The 23430-nt window shown below is 38.6% G+C and overlaps 5 protein-coding genes across 5 annotated transcripts; 2 read left to right on the top strand and 3 right to left on the bottom strand.

The window, feature by feature from the left end:
• The first annotated feature begins 257 nt into the window (after positions 1 to 257).
• On the top strand, positions 258 to 8788 carry LOC124911576 (disease resistance protein RPM1-like). The gene is made up of 2 exons (XM_047452079.1): positions 258 to 1073; positions 6965 to 8788. Exons 1-2 carry the CDS (start codon positions 270 to 272, stop codon positions 8786 to 8788), a joined length of 2628 nt encoding a protein of 875 aa, XP_047308035.1. The 5' UTR covers positions 258 to 269.
• A 742-nt stretch (positions 8789 to 9530) lies between these two features.
• On the bottom strand, positions 9531 to 12903 carry LOC124911549 (vacuolar-sorting receptor 6-like). Its single transcript, XM_047452053.1, has 12 exons — positions 12442 to 12903; positions 11538 to 12230; positions 11356 to 11444; positions 11208 to 11277; positions 11047 to 11130; positions 10897 to 10973; positions 10707 to 10788; positions 10540 to 10622; positions 10393 to 10456; positions 10166 to 10294; positions 9984 to 10087; positions 9531 to 9901 (listed from the first exon to the last, which is right to left on the bottom strand). The coding sequence occupies exons 1-12, from the start codon at positions 12737 to 12739 to the stop codon at positions 9785 to 9787; spliced, it is 1890 nt and encodes a 629-aa protein (XP_047308009.1). The 5' UTR covers positions 12740 to 12903; the 3' UTR covers positions 9531 to 9784.
• Positions 12904 to 13677: 774 nt separating this feature from the next.
• On the bottom strand, positions 13678 to 15184 carry LOC124911264 (pentatricopeptide repeat-containing protein At5g66520-like). The gene has a single exon (XM_047451721.1). The coding sequence runs from the start codon at positions 15132 to 15134 to the stop codon at positions 13785 to 13787; it is 1350 nt and encodes a 449-aa protein (XP_047307677.1). The 5' UTR covers positions 15135 to 15184; the 3' UTR covers positions 13678 to 13784.
• A 108-nt stretch (positions 15185 to 15292) lies between these two features.
• LOC124911575 (peroxidase 7-like) lies at positions 15293 to 16622 on the bottom strand. The gene is made up of 3 exons (XM_047452078.1): positions 16359 to 16622; positions 15905 to 16247; positions 15293 to 15817 (listed from the first exon to the last, which is right to left on the bottom strand). The coding sequence occupies exons 1-3, from the start codon at positions 16620 to 16622 to the stop codon at positions 15408 to 15410; spliced, it is 1017 nt and encodes a 338-aa protein (XP_047308034.1). The 3' UTR covers positions 15293 to 15407.
• Positions 16623 to 19279: 2657 nt separating this feature from the next.
• Positions 19280 to 23161, top strand: LOC124911263 (protein transport protein Sec61 subunit alpha-like). Its single transcript, XM_047451720.1, has 7 exons — positions 19280 to 19433; positions 19899 to 20263; positions 20638 to 20865; positions 21160 to 21514; positions 21977 to 22101; positions 22210 to 22345; positions 22787 to 23161. The coding sequence occupies exons 2-7, from the start codon at positions 19920 to 19922 to the stop codon at positions 23024 to 23026; spliced, it is 1428 nt and encodes a 475-aa protein (XP_047307676.1). The 5' UTR covers positions 19280 to 19433; positions 19899 to 19919; the 3' UTR covers positions 23027 to 23161.
• Positions 23162 to 23430: the final 269 nt, after the last annotated feature.

Genomic DNA, 23430 nt, shown 5'->3' with positions numbered 1-23430 from the left:
GGAGACCAAAGAACTTGACAGATGGCAGAATCGCTCTATTCTTCTTGCTACAAGAACTTGATGCTCTGCTGAGAAGAGAACTAGAGCTTCCAAAACAGGTCAGTGTCGGGATCTCATCCATGAAGTCTGAACTGAATATCATAAGGGCGTTTCTTCAGGATGCTGAAAAGGAAGGAGTTGTCGGTAACCAATATAAAGTCTGGACTAAAGAAGTTCGAGAACTGGCTTATGAAATTGAAGATGTCCTTGACAGGTACTCTTTCCATCATATGGCTGAACATCGCAACTTTCTTTGGTTGACCCGATTCAGGGCTCGTCATTCAATTGCCACTCTCTTGGAGGACATCGATGGAAAGATCAAAAACATACAGCTAAAGAAAAACAGATATAACGATCTTTCTCGCCTTGGTTCCTCATCGAGCAATCCTTACACATACATTCCTTTTCGAATCGCTCCCTTGTTTGTGGAAGATAATGCTGATATAGTGGGCATTGAAGAATCTAAAGATAAAATCACTTCATGGATACACGAGAGAGCATCAAGCTATAAGGTGGTGTTTGTGGTTGGTATGGGCGGATCTGGAAAGACAACTCTTGCAAGACAAGTGTATAAGAGGGTGAAGGATGAATTTGTTTGCTATGCCTGGATCATCACTTCGAGGTCTCCCAAGAAGCACAAAGTATTATCAACGATGTTGACGAAATTGAAGAATCCCATTGATGAGCCAACTCCTCAAACTTTCAATAACTTCAGTGAGGTTGATTTGATGGAAAACATAAGAAACCACCTACAGGGTAAGAGGTACATAATTGTTATTGATGGCCTGCAGGTTAAAGAAATATGGGACTCCATTGAACACACATTGCCTAAAAATATTGGCGGCACAGTAATTGTCACATCTCAAAGGAGCGACATTATTAATTCTTATGGACATAATAATAATGTCCTTGTCCATCATATTCAACCTCTTTCTGATGACAAGGCCTGTGAACTCTTCTATAAAAAGGCTTTCCCTGAGACCAAAATGTGCGGTAGGTTTAATGGAGCGGTCCAAGAGCATCTTACAAAGATGTGAAGGATTGCCTGCTGGGATCATTGAAATTGGCCAGAGTTTGTCCAATTCAGAAAAGACTGAATCAGAATGGCAAAGGTGAGCTCTGATACCAACTGTTACACCCCTCACTCCTAATCTACTCAGACCGAGTGAGGGACGTGCTTTGAGACCGTGCAAACATAAGCGGAAAAACAGAAACGTTGCGGAAGCGTTTTGTTAAGTATAAAAGTGGTGCTACAAAATTCTGGTTTTATAAAAACAAGACAAGGTCCTTTGCTTATAAAATACAGACGTTAAATAAAAGACCCAACAGAGGACTTGGTCTTCTGCCTTGGTCCCTCCTTTCACACACATCCCCGCACCTTGCCCCACTCCAAGCCTCCCTTCACTTCTCAAATAAAGTCTAAAGCTGTGTACCTACACCACACAAGCATAGTGAGTCTAAAGACCCAGCAAGTTATAAAACAGATTGTAGAAAAGACATTTTAAAATATTCTTTGGATCCACTTGCTGGTTTGTAAAGTATAGCATCACTTGTGAAAATACAGTAAGATCTTGAGCACATAGTTGGCCCTTTACAATTCAGAGCTGATCCTCCGGGGTGGGCATCCCTTCGTCAATTCCTCCAGCCATATTTGAGAGCATCGGACCACCAGAGCTCATCCTGCGTGGCCATCCTCTCGTATCCGTCAATTCCTCCATGATTATCTCTTAGATTCCATAGCCCTTAACTCAAAACCATCCTTCTTTATAAAAACATGGACTTGCAATGAAAACATGCTTTGAAACCATATGCATCGTTTATATAAAATACATGATAAATAGCACTGTGTGGGTTTTAGAAAGCGTATAGAAAAGTACTTGCCTGAGAATTCCTTGTTTGCGGAATCTTCGGTCGGACCACTCGGCCCTGGGTGCCATCATCCACGGTCGTAGATCTCGGTCTGGACCGCAGATTCCTCGGTCAAGAAAAACGTGATTTTAGGACGTGACAAACTACCCCCCTTATAATGAATTTCGTCCCCGAAATTCGATCATAAAGACAGTACAAATAGTGTGTTTGTGAAAAATGGTTTCATGAAAAACATTATTTCCAACCGTTATGAAAAACGATTTCATGTCATGCAAAACATCATTTAAAAACAATTTACAGACATGAAGGCCTTGGAGGTGCATCTGCAGGAGCATATGTGTGAAAGTACTAAGGTTCGGAACCGTTGCTCTGATACCAAGTTGTTACGCCCTAAATTCCTATTTTCATGCACCTAAATCAAGGCAATTTCGGACATAAATGCGGAAGTTCTAGGGTGCCTATCTGACACGATCATTGAAAAGGTTGATAGAAAATACGGTCCTACGGTCTCGGTCCCTCCTTCCACACACATCTCCAACACCACGCTTCCGCTCCAACTCTTCCTTCACCTGTCATAAAATCCGCTGGCTGGATACCTACACCACACAAGCATAGTGAGTCTACGGACCCAGCAAGCATTTATAAGAAAACTATTTAAGCCATTGCATCCATGGGGGTTTTTAAGGGTATCTCATCAATCAATCATGTATAGTTACATACTGAGCACATATTCGGGTCCTTAGCCCGGAGAGCTGATCCTCCGGGGTGGGCATCCCTTCTTAGAAGAGACAGTCCAAGACCACTTCTTATCCGACCTAGTTGATGCCTTGAGGGATCAAAATCGCATGCAAAATGAGCAGAGGAGGGACCGAGACCGTAGGACCGTATTTTCTATCAACCTTTTCAATGATCGTGTCAGATAGGCACCCTAGAACTTCCGCATTTATGTCCGAAATTGCCTTGATTTAGGTGCATGAAAATAGGAATTTAGGGCGTAACAACTTGGTATCAGAGCAACGGTTCCGAACCTTTGTACTTTCACACATATGCTCCTGCAGATGCACCTCCAAGGCCTTCATGTCTGTAAATAGTTTTAAATAATGTTTTTGCATGACATGAAATCGTTTTTTCATAACGGTTGGAAATAATGTTTTTCATGAAACCATTTTTTCACAAACACACTATTTGTACTGTCTTTATGATCGAATTTCGGGGACGAAATTCATTATAAGGGGGGTAGTTTGTCACGTCCTAAAATCACGTTTTTCTTGACCGAGGAATCTGCGGTCCAGACCGAGATCTACGACCGTGGATGATGGCACCCAGGGCCGAGTGGTCCGACCGAAGATTCCGCAAACAAGGAATTCTCAGGCAAGTACTTTTCTATACGCTTTCTAAAACCCACACAGTGCTATTTATCATGTATTTTATATAAAACGATGCATATGGTTTCAAAGCATGTTTTCATTGCAAGTCCATGATTTTATAAAGAAGTATGGTTTTGAGTTAAGGGCTATGGAATCTAAGAGATAATCATGGAGGAATTGACGGATACGAGAGGATGGCCACGCAGGATGAGCTCTGGTGGTCCGATGCTCTCAAATATGGCTGGAGGAATTGACGAAGGGATGCCCACCCCGGAGGATCAGCTCTCCGGGCTAAGGACCCGAATATGTGCTCAGTATGTAACTATACATGATTGATTGATGAGATACCCTTAAAAACCCCCATGGATGCAATGGCTTAAATAGTTTTCTTATAAATGCTTGCTGGGTCCGTAGACTCACTATGCTTGTGTGGTGTAGGTATCCAGCCAGCGGATTTTATGACAGGTGAAGGAAGAGTTGGAGCGGAAGCGTGGTGTTGGAGATGTGTGTGGAAGGAGGGACCGAGACCGTAGGACCGTATTTTCTATCAACCTTTTCAATGATCGTGTCAGATAGGCACCCTAGAACTTCCGCATTTATGTCCGAAATTGCCTTGATTTAGGTGCATGAAAATAGGAATTTAGGGCGTAACAACTTTTGTCACGTCCTAAAATCACGTTTTTCTTGACCGAGGAATCTGCGGTCCAGACCGAGATCTACGACCGTGGATGATGGCACCCAGGGCCGAGTGGTCCGACCGAAGATTCCGCAAACAAGGAATTCTCAGGCAAGTACTTTTCTATACGCTTTCTAAAACCCACACAGTGCTATTTATCATGTATTTTATATAAAACGATGCATATGGTTTCAAAGCATGTTTTCATTGCAAGTCCATGATTTTATAAAGAAGTATGGTTTTGAGTTAAGGGCTATGGAATCTAAGAGATAATCATGGAGGAATTGACGGATACGAGAGGATGGCCACGCAGGATGAGCTCTGGTGGTCCGATGCTCTCAAATATGGCTGGAGGAATTGACGAAGGGATGCCCACCCCGGAGGATCAGCTCTCCGGGCTAAGGACCCGAATATGTGCTCAGTATGTAACTATACATGATTGATTGATGAGATACCCTTAAAAACCCCCATGGATGCAATGGCTTAAATAGTTTTCTTATAAATGCTTGCTGGGTCCGTAGACTCACTATGCTTGTGTGGTGTAGGTATCCAGCCAGCGGATTTTATGACAGGTGAAGGAAGAGTTGGAGCGGAAGCGTGGTGTTGGAGATGTGTGTGGAAGGAGGGACCGAGACCGTAGGACCGTATTTTCTATCAACCTTTTCAATGATCGTGTCAGATAGGCACCCTAGAACTTCCGCATTTATGTCCGAAATTGCCTTGATTTAGGTGCATGAAAATAGGAATTTAGGGCGTAACAACTTGGTATCAGAGCAACGGTTCCGAACCTTAGTACTTTCACACATATGCTCCTGCAGATGCACCTCCAAGGCCTTCATGTCTGTAAATTGTTTTTAAAGGATGTTTTTTCATGACATGAAATCGTTTTTCATAAAGGTTGGAAATAATGTTTTTCATGAAACCATTTTTCACAAACACACTATTTGTACTGTCTTTATGATCGAATTTCGGGGACGAAATTCATTATAAGGGGGGTAGTTTGTCACGTCCTAAAATCACGTTTTTCTTGACCGAGGAATCTGCGGTCCAGACCGAGATCTACGACCGTGGATGATGGCACCCAGGGCCGAGTGGTCCGACCGAAGATTCCGCAAACAAGGAATTCTCAGGCAAGTACTTTTCTATACGCTTTCTAAAACCCACACAGTGCTATTTATCATGTATTTTATATAAAACGATGCATATGGTTTCAAAGCATGTTTTCATTGCAAGTCCATGATTTTATAAAGAAGTATGGTTTTGAGTTAAGGGCTATGGAATCTAAGAGATAATCATGGAGGAATTGACGGATACGAGAGGATGGCCACGCAGGATGAGCTCTGGTGGTCCGATGCTCTCAAATATGGCTGGAGGAATTGACGAAGGGATGCCCACCCCGGAGGATCAGCTCTCCGGGCTAAGGACCCGAATATGTGCTCAGTATGTAACTATACATGATTGATTGATGAGATACCCTTAAAAACCCTCATGGATGCAATGGCTTAAATAGTTTTCTTATAAATGCTTGCTGGGTCCGTAGACTCACTATGCTTGTGTGGTGTAGGTATCCAGCCAGCGGATTTTATGACAGGTGAAGGAAGAGTTGGAGCGGAAGCGTGGTGTTGGAGATGTGTGTGGAAGGAGGGACCGAGACCGTAGGACCGTATTTTCTATCAACCTTTTCAATGATCGTGTCAGATAGGCACCCTAGAACTTCCGCATTTATGTCCGAAATTGCCTTGATTTAGGTGCATGAAAGTAGGAATTTAGGGCGTAACAACTTGGTATCAGAGCAACGGTTCCGAACCTTTGTACTTTCACACATATGCTCCTGCAGATGCACCTCCAAGGCCTTCATGTCTGTAAATAGTTTTAAATAATGTTTTTGCATGACATGAAATCGTTTTTTCATAACGGTTGGAAATAATGTTTTTCATGAAACCATTTTTCACAAACACACTATTTGTACTGTCTTTATGATCGAATTTCGGGGACGAAATTCATTATAAGGGGGGTAGTTTGTCACGTCCTAAAATCACGTTTTTCTTGACCGAGGAATCTGCGGTCCAGACCGAGATCTACGACCGTGGATGATGGCACCCAGGGCCGAGTGGTCCGACCGAAGATTCCGCAAACAAGGAATTCTGAGGCAAGTACTTTTCTATACGCTTTCTAAAACCCACACAGTGCTATTTATCATGTACTTTATATAAAACGATGCATTTAGTTTCAAAGCATGTTTTCATTGCAAGTCCATGATTTTATAAAGAAGGATGGTTTTGAGTTAAGGGCTATGGAATCTAAGAGATAATCATGGAGGAATTGACGGATACGAGAGGATGGCCACGCAGGATGAGCTCTGGTGGTCCGATGCTCTCAAATATGGCTGGAGGAATTGACGAAGGGATGCCCACCCCGGAGGATCAGCTCTCCGGGCTAAGGACCCGAATATGTGCTCAGTATGTAACTATACATGATTGATTGATGAGATACCCTTAAAAACCCTCATGGATGCAATGGCTTAAATAGTTTTCTTATAAATGCTTGCTGGGTCCGTAGACTCACTATGCTTGTGTGGTGTAGGTATCCAGCCAGCGGATTTTATGACAGGTGAAGGAAGAGTTGGAGCGGAAGCGTGGTGTTGGAGATGTGTGTGGAAGGAGGGACCGAGACCGTAGGACCGTATTTTCTATCAACCTTTTCAATGATCGTGTCAGATAGGCACCCTAGAACTTCCGCATTTATGTCCGAAATTGCCTTGATTTAGGTGCATGAAAATAGGAATTTAGGGCGTAACAATTATCAACGATGTTGACGAAATTGAAGAATCCCATTGATGAGCCAACTCCTCAAACTTTCAATAACTTCAGTGAGGTTGATTTGATGGAAAACATAAGAAACCACCTACAGGGTAAGAGGTACATAATTGTTATTGATGGCCTGCAGGTTAAAGAAATATGGGACTCCATTGAACACACATTGCCTAAAAATATTGGCGGCACAGTAATTGTCACATCTCAAAGGAGCGACATTATTAATTCTTATGGACATAATAATAATGTCCTTGTCCATCATATTCAACCTCTTTCTGATGACAAGGCCTGTGAACTCTTCTATAAAAAGGCTTTCCCTGAGACCAAAATGTGCGGTAGGTTTAATGGAGCGGTCCAAGAGCATCTTACAAAGATGTGAAGGATTGCCTGCTGGGATCATTGAAATTGGCCAGAGTTTGTCCAATTCAGAAAAGACTGAATCAGAATGGAAAAGGGTGTATGACAACATCGGATCATCAAGTATCAATGGTCATCTTTCAAACACAGTGAGAGTGCTTTCCATGAGTTGCAAAGATGTACCCCACTATCTTAAGGTTTGTCTCCTATACTTGAGTATTTTCCCAGAGAGATTCCCAGTTGATTGCAGAAAGTTGGTGAGACTTTGGGTAGCTGAGGGTCTCATTACAACAGATGAACAAACAAACGAAGTTGAACAGATTGGAGAAGGCTACCTAAAGGAGCTCATTAATAGGAACTTGGTAAAGATATGTGAAAATGATTTTGATGGAAGGCCAAGGAGTTGTTGGCTCCATAATTTCATGCACAAAATTATCCTTGCACAGTCTAGAGACGAGGATTTTTGTGCTATTTGTACAGAAAACACAAGCGAGAAAAGTCGCCGGCTCTCTGTGCAAGACTTAAACATGCCCCTTGGTAGATTCACTTCTGCTCGCACTGTCCTTGTGTTGGGTGGAGCACGGGCTCATCATCCCATAATGGGGGGGTTCTATACATTTCCAGAAAACATAAACTTTCTGAAAGTATTAGAATTGGATGGTGTCAATTTGGACAAGTTTCCGATTGCAATATCAGGGCTATTACTGTTAAGATACTTAAGTCTAAGGAGTACGAGAATAAAGGTCATCCCCGATACTATAGGAAACCTACAGTACCTTGAAACCTTGGATCTCAAGTATACTCTTGTAAGAACTATGCCCGAGAAAGCATTAGCCAAACTAACCAAGCTACGTCATCTGTTTATCTATTCTTACATAATAAACAATGGTTATGTGGCTTTTGATGCAGTACAAGGGTTTGAAGCTTCGTCAAAGATAGTGAAACTGACTAAGCTGAGGAAGCTAGCATTTGTAAAGGCAAATCACGAGTTGGTTTGTGCCCTTGGAAGCCTACATGGGTTGAGAAAGCTTGGAATAATTGATCTACAAAGAAAAGAAGGGAAAAATTTATGCAGCTCTATTAAGATGCTTACAAACCTTTGCTCCTTGAGCATATCGTCACTGAGTGTGAATGAATGCCTAGATATATGTTCAATAGACTGCCCACCTCCACTTCTTCGACGTTTATACCTGAAAGGATGCCTAGAGGGCCTTCCCTCTTGGATCTCTAAGCTCCATGACCTTGCCAGGGTGCGACTAAAGTGGTCCAAACTGAAACCAGAGTTTAACCCTATTGATATCCTTGGATCTCTTCCAAACCTGTTGGAGCTCCAACTACTGGATGCTTATGAGGGACAGCATCTACACTTCTTCGCAGGACAGTTTAAAAAGCTCCAAATATTAGACTTGGAGCAATTAAGAAAACTTAAAGTGATAGTTATGAATAATGGTACGCTACCTCAACTAAGTAAACTGATTATCAAGCAATGTTCAAGCCTAGGGCAAGTTCCGAAAGGCATTTCTAAGCTCACTCAGCTAAAGAAGTTTGTAGTCTGGGACATGCCACCTAGTTTTCAGAATAAGCTAAAGAAAAAAGGAGAACACTATGGTCTTGTGCGCCACATTCCACATATCGAGTTTTTAACTCCAACAGGTATAATGATTTAGTTAGTGTTCAAAACCATAAATGGGGTTGTTGAAACTATTTTTCAAAATTATTTTGTTTATACTACTACTGCCACCACAATAAGTATTTTCATTTCGAGGGAAGTGGAACCCATTTGTTTATACTCTGTCCTTTAGCATCATCCATTGAAACAGACGTGCTCTTAAAATGACAGGCCAAAGCTATTAATGAATGCATCATCTGGTGAGGATGGAAATATTCAGAAAAGGATTCCCCGAGTTCTTTGTTATGATGCTTGCTTTGTATGTGTTGTTGTTCTGCTTGTAGTCTTTCTTTTTAACACATGATTGTATAAATAATTATTGCTTTTGAGTTAAAAGTGTTGCTTTCCTTCAAAGTCCTTCTAATCCTCCTTCAACAAAACAATACTGAAATAAGCTCTTTCTTCTTTCTTTTATCTGTTCTTTCAAAGGGATAGAGAAAATGAGATAGAATACAGAGTTATAAGTACTTTCAAAGGGATAGAGAAAATGAGATAGAATACAGAGTTATAAGTAATAGCAATATTGTTTTTTTATAAAAGGTAAACTTTTGTTAGATAAAAAGAGGGTAAGAAGCGTTCAGTACAAAAACTCCTCTTCCGAATAGAGATAAACACATGGAGCATAAACAACAATATGAACAGGGTAGACAGTGAATCTAAACTGATTGAAGCATGGAGAATCGGGAAAAGAGTAATTGTAGACTGCGATTTATGGGATGAAACTGGAACAGCTTACAGACTGAATCCACATAGCTTAAATCGTCAAACCATTATTAGTCACAAGAAATTTTGTATAACAGTAGAGGAAGATGTGTGAAGCATGTATGGTAGAAATTTCCTTTGCATCTCTTATCACTTAAAACCTTTTACAAGAAGACCTCATTTTACAAACTTGAAACACTCCCTATAGTATGTTAATATTCACTATTAATATTCTTCTTCTTCGAGTTTTTACCAACTCACATGATGATTTTGGTCTTCTGTTTGTCTGTCTCTACGCTGACGAGCCTTGCCGGAGTGGTTCAGCATCATGAACTTGAATATTGTTGTGATTACTGTCGAGAGGCATGTACTGCGACATGATTGCCATGATCTCCGAATCCATATATGACTAACAAGAATATAGCATAAACGATTTTAGGCAAAAAATAAATGTAACAAACACGTATATGATCTTCACTAAATATACATACCCTGAACCTGTACTTGTAAAATACATAACCGCCCACACAAGCTGTTACTACGACTCCCAAGACTAAGAAGATAATGAAAAATCCCATTTTTGACGCTTTTCTCTCTGTTAAGATCACACAAAATAGGATTAAACATTTAACTTTTTTTTTCAGTAGAACATTTTTATCTGAGTTTTGCTTACCAATGCATGTATCTTGGTCTGCTATGTAGAGTTTATCTCCACTGCACTTGCAATCATATGAACCCCACGTGTTCTTACAGCTGCATCCTTCGCATTTACACACAAACCCATCCTTGCATTCGTCCACATCTGTTGTTGCATTCATTGTTCAACAAGTACACAAATCAATTTTGTTCATCTTGTTTTTCCGACATAATTCTATCAGTCAAGCATAAAGGAAAATGCACCTTCACATTTGTGACCATCTCCAAGGAACCCGGATGGACAGCGACATCCTGATAGATCGGAGTCCTGTTCCAGGAAAAAAACATTAAATTTGTAAGAGATGCACTCTTTGAGAGTCAATAGAAAGCAGACAGTATGTATCACGGAACTGAGCACGCTGAGGATGTCTTCCCATTTCTGCTCTCAGACCAGCAGCCTCCGTTGTTCACTGAACATCTTCCGGGTCCTACAGCTGATTAAAATGTAACAATACAAAAGTAATTAGAGGAGTTCTTCATTATGCTATAAGCCAAGAGCCATTAGTCATTTGGGAAACCTTGGCAAGATGTGTAGCCATCTCCCTTGTATTGCACACCGTTCACCAAAGGGCACTCACAGATTCTCCCCCTAAACGTGTCCTGTGCAAAAAAAGGAAAAGAGAAAAACAAAACATATCAGAAACCCATTTATAAAATCCAAATCTTGAATCAATTTTTTCAGAAAGATGCAATCCTTAATTTGTATACCTTGCAAGCTGTAAAGTTAGATTTTGGATCCTGCCAACAGCCACCATTATGATCAAGGCATTCATTGGTCTGAATATCTGTCGAACAAACACCATGATGATGAACCAACCGAGAAATAAAGTATTGAGATGAGATGGAATGGAAGATCACCTTCACTCAAACAAGCATGCGGCTCAGTAGATTCCTTAAATCCGGCACAAATTGCCTTCAACACAACGCTGCTCTCCAATTTCCCTGCAAGAAGAGCTTCTCAGGAACACAAGAAAATGTTTTCCCTATTCCTAGTTACACATATTGTCGTCCTGAAAAACCTCGAAACTGGACATCATTGATGACCAATGTAGGCAAGATGGTAACGTCACCACGTGATCCTCGTCCAACCTAGATTTCAACAAGAATAATGATAATATTGTAGAGATAGAATTCAATGACGATATGTAAACAAAAGGAAGTATGTACCTGGAGCTCTTGCTCCATCTTCAACACTTGGTTCTCTTCATCAGCAGCTGGATCTCCCATGCATTTCTTTATCTTCTCAACAGGCAAATCTTGTTTTTTAAAGATCAAACATTTTGGTTATACATGATTTTAAAGAAATAATAATAATAATAATAATCAGAAGACAGTCGGTCGATGATCACCTAAAGATTTCATGACATCTTCAGCGCAGTCTTTGGTATACTTGTTTTCCTTCATTGAGCACCGGATATGAAAGTCCGTCACGAAATCCCACCAAACCCAAGAACGGTTACTCTCGTTTGCAACTCTGTGCACACAAAGTTGCCTTAAATTCTCTAACACCACGTCTTTCCCTTGATAGCCCGCACCAAAATCCTGCTCAGGATCGGGCGCGCAATACCTTCCCCTGTTTATACACTGAGACTTGCATTGACTGCTCAAGGTATAAGCTTGAGGACAATACCACGTTATATAGTGAGGCGTGAAAAGAGTATAACCGCCCTTTTCCAGTATCTGAGCGTGGCCCTTGAAGTTCTTCACGAAACTCATCTGGTCATCGCAGCGGATTCCACACTCGTCGTTGCTGTTGGTCCATAGCTCGTACTCAACCCTCTCGTCTGGATGAGGCAATGACTCCGACCAGTCGAGCTTTACCAGAACATCTTCGCCTTTCTTTAGTGCGTCCTTGAGCGTATCGCCAAATGACTTCTGTATAAAAGCTGACGGGATTCCTATCTTGTCTATGTAACCGTCTGCATCAGAGTTTGCTTCCGGGGAGTCCATTGTAATCAGAGACTCGTCTATTGTGTCCGCCACCAGAATTGCCGCCGCACCTGCTTGCTGCCCGTTCCATGTTTTCAAGGCAAAGTAGCACTCTAATGATGGGTAAGAAAAACGAATCATTATTTATGTATGCATGTATGTATGTACAAAAACGAATTATTATTTTTGTCATAAAGGCCAGTCCTTTTTGCTAAGTTAGTTAATAATTTCTTGATATGGATTAAGCATATATCAAGAACATGCTTCCCGTTTTAGTTATTTGTTCGGATGCAGAAAAGAAGACATATGTATTTAATTGTATACCTCCACGATCTAGGAGAAGAATGGTGGGACGAGTGGACTTTGACTTGAAGGGCTTATCACCATCAAAAGGTTTGCATCCTGTTGATCCTTTATCTGCGTAAACAACCGAGCCAACCATCGATCCTCCGTAATCGGGGACTCCAAAGTTGGCTATAGCGCCATCATGCTTGGACTGGAGATCGGACGGTGACAAGATGCTGATGCTGTTCTTCTCCACCACAAATCTGCCCAAAACAGAGTCCACGAGGATGACCGATAATATGAGGTAAGTCGTGAAAATTGCCATTGTGAAATCCATTTGCTCAATTTAACATGCTCTGTGGTCGGACGAGAGAAGATGAGATGAGAGAGTATTACACAATTTAATTAACGGTCTCTTCTCCTCTCTGTTCCTTCTCTGTTCCAACCTTCAAGTTTTAGTTCTATAGAGAGAGAGAGAGAGAGAGAGAGAGGGGAAGGGAGAGACTTTTTAGCTTCAAAGACTACTTGGGTTTGTTTTCTTCTTCTCTCTGAGTATGACGTAGAAGAAACGACATGAAGAAGGTGGGAGACAAAGTCTGCGGAACTACCCGCGAATGGGATCTTTCTAATAACTTTCTTCTTACGAGAAAACAAAGCAAAAGGTAACTTATAGCGACAGTCACATAAGACCCAGTTCTAATTACATAATTTATACGCCAAAAATATTAACATATATACATGTTTAACAACATTAATAATTCTTTTTAAGTAAAAAAATAAAGAGACTATTGCTTCAATTGCTATTTTTGAATTTTAATAAAATAAATAAAATAAAAAGTTTAATATATAAAGCTCCAAATTGGTTAATTAATATGATTTGATTGCATGATTTATCAACCATCACAAATAAAATAATAAGAAAGATTATAAACAATATGGAGTTGACCTGTGAAAATGATTATCAACCATTACCATTTTATTATTATTATTATTATTATTGTTATGTGCCTCAACTATTCCATTACTATTGCATTCATTTATAAATAACAAGTCTCATCTTAGGGTGGTAACTCAGGGATGGATGAAGGAAGGAAGAGGTCAAATTATTCATTCATAAAAAACTAATAAAGGGTGTGCTAATTCTTACTTAGATTAAAAAAAGTAAATAATTCCCTAATTCGTCTAACTTTATTATCTGAAAAGTAGCAAGGATAACAAGAAGAAATAACAGGAAGGATGATAGACTTACATGCATGAGCAGACCAGGATCAGGATCAGGATCAGGATCAGGATCAGGATCAGGATCAGGATCAGGACCGCTTCTAATTAAGTTGTAGGTGCAAATGTGCAATAGACAGACTTGTTCGAGTTCTGCTTGCTATTTATTTATATATGTAACTGGAGCCGGTTCTCTTCCTCATCATCAGTTTTCTTACTCTCTCTGCCTCATCCCACTTACCACCAAGAACATACAAGTCACATATAAGAGAGTAAATTCCTCCATTTTCTCCACTTTTCAACATATCTAAAACCCTATTAATCACTTTTTCACCCATTCTAAAGTTCTTGTGCTCTCTGCAAGCTGACAAAAATGAACTATACACAATGATATTCGGTTCAACCCTCATTCCTTTGATAACCTCATATGCCTCAATTAGCTGCCCGGCCTTCCCCAACATATCCACCAAGCACCCATAGTGTTCAATCGTTGGTTCTAAATCGTAAATATTTTCCATCATTCTCAAATATTGGTGACCCTCCTTCAATAATCCTCCTCCTGTATGCTTGCAGGCACTGAGAACACCTGTGAAAGTTAATTCAGTGGGCCTAATCCCAGTTTCCCTCATCATCTCAAACAATGACAATGCTTCTTTCCCATGCCCATTATTTGCAAACCCACAAATCAGTACAGTCCATGCTATCACATTCCTATCTTTCATCAAATCAAACACCTTTCTAGCATCCTGCAGAAATCCATTCTTGACATATAACTGAACTAGAACCGTACCGCACTCAACATCCCATTCCCAATTCTTCCTCACAATAAATCCATGAACTGATCTGCCAAGATTCAATCCAAGTGCACCCAAATTGGAACACCCTGCCAAAACGGAGACCAGAATCATCTGATCAGGTTGTAGGTTTTGCTCATCATTCACTAACATTTCCCGGAATGTTGATACTCCTTCACTCCAATGTCCGAGATTAATATAAGTGGAGATCAGAGCGGACCAGGAGGCAACATCCCTTGTATGCATTTCTTCAAACACCTGTCGCGCACTCCCGAGTTGTCCGAACTTGGAGTACGCCGTGATCATTGTGTTCCCAGTAACCACATTTCTGCAAGACATTTCATCGAACAGGGAACGCGCGTCAACCAGAGAAGTGAGTGCGTAAGAATAGAGGAGAGAGGTTGCAACATAGACATGGGATGCAAAACCCAGCTTGAGAACATGTGCATGGAGGTGACGAGTGGCTGATAGGCTGTGCAAAAAGGAGCAAGACTTGATAGTGAAGAGTGCAGCAAAGCTATCCACTGGAATCGATTGGCGCTGCATTTGGATGAAAAGATGTAAGGCCTGGCGTGGCGAATTTGAATTTCTTATGGCAAGAGAAAAATCGGAGCATGAGTTGTAAAGTCGGCAAATGCATAAGTTGTTGATTTGGTTGTGCTTTTGGGTTACACTTAGAAAGACCCGCTGCTTCATCTTCATCATCATCATCATCATCATCGTCTCGAGATCGAACAAGAAGTAGTTGGCTTTATATTTTTATTTTTATTTTTATCACTTTTTATCACGCAAGAAAGAAAACATAAATATACGGTGGTTTCTGGGCAGAATTTTAGATCAATATATAATTATATAATAATATTGGTAGACACGGAAAAAATGAACATAAAGATAGATGGATAAGAAACCAAAAACAAGTCAAGAATTGAAATGAAAATGAATGAAGATATCTTGTAATTAATTCTCTCATTCATTCATTCTGGATCTGGATCGCTAATATTTTTTGGCATTGACAGAGCTGCATTTGAGGCGAACCTCTCCTTCGTCGTTGTCATAATCGATGATGTTGCCGAGTTTGACCATAGAGGCGGCGAACTGGTGTTGGAAGACGTGGGGCTGAGATGCCATGGCAGTGACGAGATGGGAGGTGCGTGAGTCGTAGTAGAGACCCTGGTCGGTAGAGAGAAGACCCATCTTCTTCTGCAGGTTGGTGTAGTAAACGTTGTCGAAGGTCTTTGGAGTGGTAGCGTCCAGGTCCACACCTTCCGACGCCCACCGACATTTCCGGCGAAGGTAGTTCAGATATTTGGGTGCGATCGTTGGATCCGGTTTCCCTGTTCCCTTGTAGTTGTACAGCCTGTGTTGCACAGCTCCGCAAGCCGACTTGCCAATCGTGTGTGCTCCTACGAGAGGAGAGATCATGGATTATTTTATTTTTATAAAAAGAAAAAGAAAAAGAAAAAGAGAGAGCTTGGTATGGTACCACCTACCTGAGAGGGTAACCAAATCAAGAACATTCAATCCCTTGGATTGGAAGAAATGAAGAAGATCGGTGATCCTTTCTTTGCCGGCAGGAACTAAACTAGCTTCCTTTGCCAGGGACACTTTTCCGTCCTTCCTGCCGTAGGGGACCATCCAGAAGGGCCCGCCAACCGCAACAGTGGCATCTCTGGCGGCCGCGGTCAGGATGTCGGCGCACGAGATGGTCTTGGGACACTTCTTCTCAATTGCTGCTTTGATGTCGTCGATGACCTCGTACCCCCTTAGCGTCTTGCTCGCGTTAGCTCTCCTCTCGCTCCCTTCGTGGTCCAACAAAATCGAAGCGTCGCATCCCTTTAAATATATATATATATATATATATATATATATACATTCATTCATTCATTTTGTTTAATTTCATTCAAATATCGAATTAAATTAAAAAAAAAAAAAAAGATTAGTTACCCGGACAGAACAGTCGTGAAAATGAAGGCGGATGATACTGGCAGCAAGAGTGTAATCTTTGTTGATCCACTGCTTGATTTTATTGTGGACTATGCCTTCAAAGTTGGGACAATTCCCATGGTAATAAGAGAATGTCAAGGCATCGTCATAAGGTGTCACGTCGTCTCCCAAATCACATGATCCTAATGGTATCAATCCCGCGACTAATACTACAATCATCAACCCCCTCGCCCAAGGACAAGAAAGATTATTATTATAACCCATTCTCAATCAATATTAATATATGCTTGCTTCCTTGCTTGCTTGCTAGCTTTTAGCTGAGATGATGATTGATATATATTGATAAATGTTGTTACTATTTGTATTTATAGGTCATCATTTGTATCATCTCTAGCTTATTACTAATTATTATATTATATACGTGTGAGCCAACACTGCTTCTTAACATTGAAAACGTGCACCCATGTAATGTAATTGTCTGTGTGATGATGACTCAATACATGTATCTACGACTCCTAATACATATAACTTAATTAGATTCCACATTTTCTAAAAAAATGATTATCTTGCATTAATGAAAGAAAAAGATGATAATCAAAACTTTTGTAATGAAATTAAAGTTCAGGGTGATATCAATTAGTTTCTAAAACGTGATATAAGTTACTAAAACATTAGTATATATATATGTGCCAAGATGATTAGCTAACAAGAATTTTTGAAATATTTAAAATTTTATTAAGGTGATCAGCCAACAATAATCAGACTTCACATAATTCAGTTTTTAATTCATGCATTGTCCAATTAGAGTACTAAAATAGACACAAATAAAAATAACTCACCATTATAGTTCAAGTGAAAAAATTAATTATTAAAATATCAAAATCAAAAGTCACGTATTTGATTCTAATTATAACATTTTAAGTTGAAGGAGTTTTCATTACCAACGGGATAACATCTTTAAAAAAAATTAAATAAATAAAAATAAAATAAAAAGTGATTATATATATTTACATATTCTTTAATATTTCATGTTTCCTTATAAGAATTTAATTAAAAAATTGTTTAAGCACAATGATAAAAACATAACAGAATAAAATTTCTGTACAAATTGAATACAATATTAAAATAATTAATTGACTCGATGATCTTTAAAAAGCGCAATAAGATTTTCACACGAATTCACAGATTTTCCGAATTTAATCTCCGACAACGTCATGATAATGACATTGTGAATAATCATTAACAACCTACTTTCATTGTTAAAAATTCTCCAATTTATTTCTAACCAGATAGTTCACCAGAAATTTATAAGGATAAAGATCCATCCTCTAAGTCTAGCATTTTTAGTAGCCACTATTAGTTTCAAACACAACACGTGTATTTCAGTCAAATTCTACAAAAGACTCAATATACTTGCAACAACGTGACAATGTAAAAGTATGTGAGAAATTGTCTCCACCTCTTTGTAACATATAAGACAACGACTCACAATAATCATACATTTTTTTCGTACATCTATCATTAGTAACACTTTCGCCGTGAATAAGACTTCAACCCAAAAAATGAGATCTTGGTAGGCATCTTAGACTTCATAAAATTTTCCAACAAAGATCAATCGGGCTAACTTTATTGAACAAAATATAACAATGTCTCACATGAAAGTTATTCATATCACGCCACCACATAAAATCCCGATAAGACGAGTTTAACCCCTTATTTTTAACCATGAACAAAAGTCTATCATTGTACATGATTTCTTCACTGTTCATTTTTCTTCTATACCTGATACGGTCAGCAAAACTGCTAGACCGAATGTCAAATATATCTTTGACTGATGCATCTCTACAAATAGAAATAGAAGTAAGCTCGAGGAAAACTTTCGTCAAATATTTATCATCATACCAAGTGTCGTCCCAAAAACTAATCGAATTTTCATCACTCACAATAAAAATTAATGCTCCCAATAAACTTTCCATATTGCATAAATATCACCCCAAATGTTGCATCCCACGGGTCTATAAGAATTCTTAATGAACCAACCCGACAAATCCTGATCATATTTATATTTAATCAATTTGACCAAAATAATCTCTTGCTCAGATTCAAACCTACTACACCATTTGGATAATAAGACTTTATTAAAAGAAACAAGATTGTGGATTCCCAGTCCCCTGCTCTTTTATTAATTTAACATTATTCCAACTCACTAAATGAGAAAATGAGGAATCAAACAATACTTATAAGAATTTACACATAATTTTCTCAATCTTCACGACCATACACACTTTTAAAGGACAAATAGAGCCGATTCGTATAAGTTGACATTGAAGAAAGAACGTTTTTGATAAGGACTAAACGACTTCCTTTAAAAATCATCTTATTTTTCTAAATGAGAAGCTTCCTCATTCTTTTATTTATGATCGGGTCCCAAAAAGCTTTGTAACTAGTTTGAACTCTTAGAGGAATCTGATATACGTTGATATAAGTAGACACGGACAAAAAAAATCTCAATTTTAAATCCTTATAAATACTCTTAATTAATAGTATTCATGTTTTAAGTTTGTAGCCAGAACTTGACATATTTAGTAAACATGTTGATATTTATTAATTGTATCTCTTTTTATATATATAATATTACATCTAACAACAACATTAATTTAATTAAATATTAAAAAGAAAATTTCGTTTGGATAATATATTAGTTGTTGTGTTTAAATTATTTTATTATTTTTAATATATATGAATTATTTAAAAATATATATAATGGACAGTAGCTTTATTAGAAAATATTATTAAAAAAAAAAATTAATAACCAAAAAAAAGTTAAAAAATGTAAGTGCAATAAAAATCGTTTTCGACGTGTCTGTTTGTTGGTTTAGTGTCGTGGGCCTTAAGTAAAGGGTTGGGTTTGCCTGAAACGCGTCTCTCTCTAGAGTGAGTTTGTAATCGTGTTGGCGAGCGAGCGAGCGAGCGTCTTGGCCGAGTCAAGCATTTTCTTCATTCATATAGAGCAGAGCTAAGAGAACCCTAACCAGGGTTCTGCAAAGACTTGAGCTTAGATCTCCAAATTCAATTGTAAGTACCCGATCTCTATCGCTTTCCTACCTAATCTTCCATTCTGCTACCTGTATTCAAGCTTATCGATCATTACATATGCATTTTCTCCTCCTTTTTCTACTTGAACTTTTATTATTTCCTTCTGCACGTATTAGATCGGTTGCTCCTAGATCTTGGCTTCTATTTGTTGTATTTTACTTATAAACAACGATCGATCGCATTCTTATCTCCGATTCAATTCAAGGGATTCGTAATTTCACGATTCACATAAGATCTGAACAGTTCTTGTCCCAGCTTTTCAATTTGTTGTGGTGCGTCATTCAAAAGAGCCTTGTGAGCTGAACTCTTGAATGGCCGACCATCTTCATGATTTTTTTGTACCCAATTGTGTTTGCTTCTTTATCGGATAGATGTGAATTTTATTTACTTTAGCGAATGGTGCTTGTTTCATCTTATGTGGTAAATGCTTGATCTTGCATGCAGGCTGGGTTTGACTAGTACGAGATGGGAGGAGGTTTCAGGGTGCTGCATTTGGTCAGGCCATTCTTATCGTTTTTGCCAGAAGTCCAGAGTGCAGACCGCAAGATTCCTTTCAGAGAGAAAGTCATTTACACAGTCATTTCTCTTTTCATCTTTCTGGTTTGCAGTCAGCTTCCTCTGTATGGCATACACTCGACAACTGGTGCAGATCCTTTCTACTGGATGCGAGTTATTCTTGCCTCTAACCGTGGCACTGTAATGGAACTTGGTATCACACCAATTGTGACATCTGGACTAGTGATGCAACTCTTAGCTGGATCTAAGATCATTGAAGTTGACAACAGTGTGCGGGAGGACCGTGCACTTCTGTGAGTATCTAACATTCTTGATCTAATGCTGTTCTTTCCAGCCAGTTAAAGTTTTGATCCATTCTTTGTTGACACTCTTCCTTTCTTTGTAAACTGTTTTTCTTCAGTTGTATTTTGTTCTCTTCCCTATTCGAAATGCCAATTTAACATGAAACTTTGTTACTTGAGATAGCATTCATAAGACCTGATCCATTTCCCGCTTCAAAGAGAAAATTTAATAAATTTCTCAATTTTCTTTCCAAACGTTTCTGTATATGGAATGTACCAAGATATAGAAACAAGAAAAAAAAATGTGTAGTGGGGTCAATTGGTCAATTGTAGACTTCAAAGATTTTAGTTTAACATAATGGCTGACAGATTTCAATTTGTTCTAGGAATGGTGCTCAGAAGCTTCTGGGAATCTTGATAGCTGTTGGTGAGGCTGTTGCCTATGTTCTGTCTGGAATGTATGGAAGTGTTGGTCAACTAGGTGTCGGCAATGCTATTCTAATCATTCTTCAGCTTTGCTTCGCGGGTATCATTGTTATATGCTTGGATGAACTCTTGCAGAAGGGTTATGGCTTGGGGTCTGGGATTTCCCTGTTCATTGCTACCAATATCTGGTAAGACACCAAGGACTTTGTTTGATGAATATCCCATTGTTGTAGTTTTATCATCAAAAAATACCATTATTGTAGTTTTATCATTTTAAAATATTAAATATAAAACATATTTTAGTCATTCAACCCAAATAATCCAATTTTTCATGAAACTAAGGGTTTATTTATATTAAATATAAAAGTCAGGATTATTTGAAGGGAAAAAAATACATCAAACAAGCTCCAATTCAAGCACACTTTAATTGGCTTTGGCTTTGGCTTATGTGGGCTGGCTAATAATTTGTACACAATTTGCAGTGAAAGTATCATCTGGAAAGCATTTAGCCCTACCACAATCAACAGTGGTCGTGGAGCTGAGTTTGAGGGTGCTGTTATTGCCTTGTTCCATCTGTTAATAACTCGGACAGATAAAGTCAGAGCTCTTCGGGAGGCTTTTTACAGGCAGAATCTTCCTAATGTGACCAATTTACTTGCTACTGTTTTGATATTCCTCATTGTTATCTACTTCCAAGGCTTCCGCGTCGTGTTACCTGTGCGATCAAAGAATGCACGTGGACAACAAGGATCGTACCCAATTAAGTTATTTTATACTTCAAACATGCCCATCATCCTTCAGTCTGCACTTGTCTCCAATCTTTATTTCATCTCTCAGGTACCATAATTTCACCATTTTTTCCTTTGTTTCCATTTTATACGAAATAGATACTGTTCTTGTAATTTCTATGTTGAACAAATTGACCATAATAACTTATTTTTTTGCATCACTATATTGAGCCTATATGGAAACAGGTATTTTGTCACAAATGAAATCGCCAAAGTTAAAATTGGAAGTGTTTTTTTTTTTTTTCAGTTCTGGATCAGGATGGGATTATTTTTGATGATTTTTTAGATCATGATCAACAATAAAAAAAAAGTTCATAACAAAATAGGCCCATTATGCTTCAAACTAAGGCATTTTCATCACAAACTTAACCAATAATCCTCCAAACTAAGTACAGAGGAATCTTAAAAGTTAAATCATATGATATGAATAATTTTTTTCTGTTGATTTGGGATCATTAGCTATATTTTTCCTTCCAATTCAAACTGTATCTCATGTCTTCTTTACTTGCAGCTGCTCTATAGAAAATACGGAGGAAACTTCTTGGTGGATCTTTTGGGTAAGTGGAAGGAATCTGAGTATTCTGGTCAATCGGTTCCAGTTGGAGGTCTTGCTTACTACGTCACTGCACCATCAAGGTAATTTTTTAACCCTTTTCTCCTAATTGAGCTGCTGCTGCTGCACTGAGTTTAGTGAGATGTTTGTTATGAAGTGTATGAATCTAAAGTGTGTTGAACGAATTTCAGTTTGGCTGATATGGCTGCAAATCCTTTCCATGCTCTATTCTACTTGGTGTTCATGCTCTCTGCATGTGCATTGTTCTCAAAAACTTGGATTGAAGTCTCTGGATCTTCTGCAAAAGATGTAGCCAAGCAGCTCAAGGTAATTTGCAAAACTCTATGATTTAGGTTTTCTTCATGATACAACTTTTTTTTGAAAGAAAAATAACACAACTTATTACTTAATCTAAATGAGTAGGTGTTAGATTGAATTAAATTCATTAGATAGTTGTTTGCTTAATTATTTCCTGACATTGGTTCCATATTTTATCAAATCAACTTACATACCAAATAGTTAAAAAAGAAGAAGATATTATTGTATTTGTTATGTTGATGAATCTCATTTAGATCATCATCCCTACAAACAGCCTGCCTAGTAACAGTTTTATGTAAAAATAAAAATATATTTTGTTTCCAAAATGAATTGGCGATTTCTTTGTGAGATCCAACCACAACTACATATTTACTTAAAATACCGTTTCCGAAATCTTAATATTTTATTATTTTTGAAAGGAAGTAATGTTAATGATTGTTATACTTGCAGGAGCAACAAATGGTGATGCCCGGACACAGAGACTCGAATCTACAGAAGGAACTGAACCGCTATATCCCAACTGCTGCTGCTTTTGGTGGAATCTGCATTGGCGCATTGACTGTGTTGGCTGATTTCATGGGAGCAATTGGGTCGGGAACTGGAATATTGCTTGCTGTTACCATCATCTATCAGTACTTTGAGACTTTTGAGAAGGAAAAAGCAAGCGAACTGGGTTTCTTCGGCTTCTAGGCACTTACTTTGGGTTTTGTTTAGATTTTTGTCTTTCACTCCTTTTGTAACTTGTGTTTGCACTTCATGTTAACATATATACATTTTTTTTTTTTTTACATCTCTTTTCATAATAAATATAAGAACATAAATTAGCATACAAATTTGTAGTTGTGAGTAAGTTTGTTCCTGTTAATTTATTTGTAGAAACATGAATTAGGCCTTACCACATTCTAGAAGCATCTAGAAGATAGTTGAAACTGGAAGGCAAGGTGCCAAAAAGATCAAATCCCAAGACCTGTTGTTAAGTGAGTTGTCTGTTTGTTTGTAATCATAGATATAGAATATTGGTTCAATATTTGATATAAATACTAATACTTTTCAATGGGTTAACTAATTGATATAATCTTTGATTGAAATGGTGC

This window comes from Impatiens glandulifera, chromosome 8 (assembly GCF_907164915.1).
Source record: "Impatiens glandulifera chromosome 8, dImpGla2.1, whole genome shotgun sequence".
NCBI lineage: Eukaryota > Viridiplantae > Streptophyta > Magnoliopsida > Ericales > Balsaminaceae > Impatiens > Impatiens glandulifera.
This window is presented reverse-complemented; position numbering and strand designations above follow the sequence as displayed.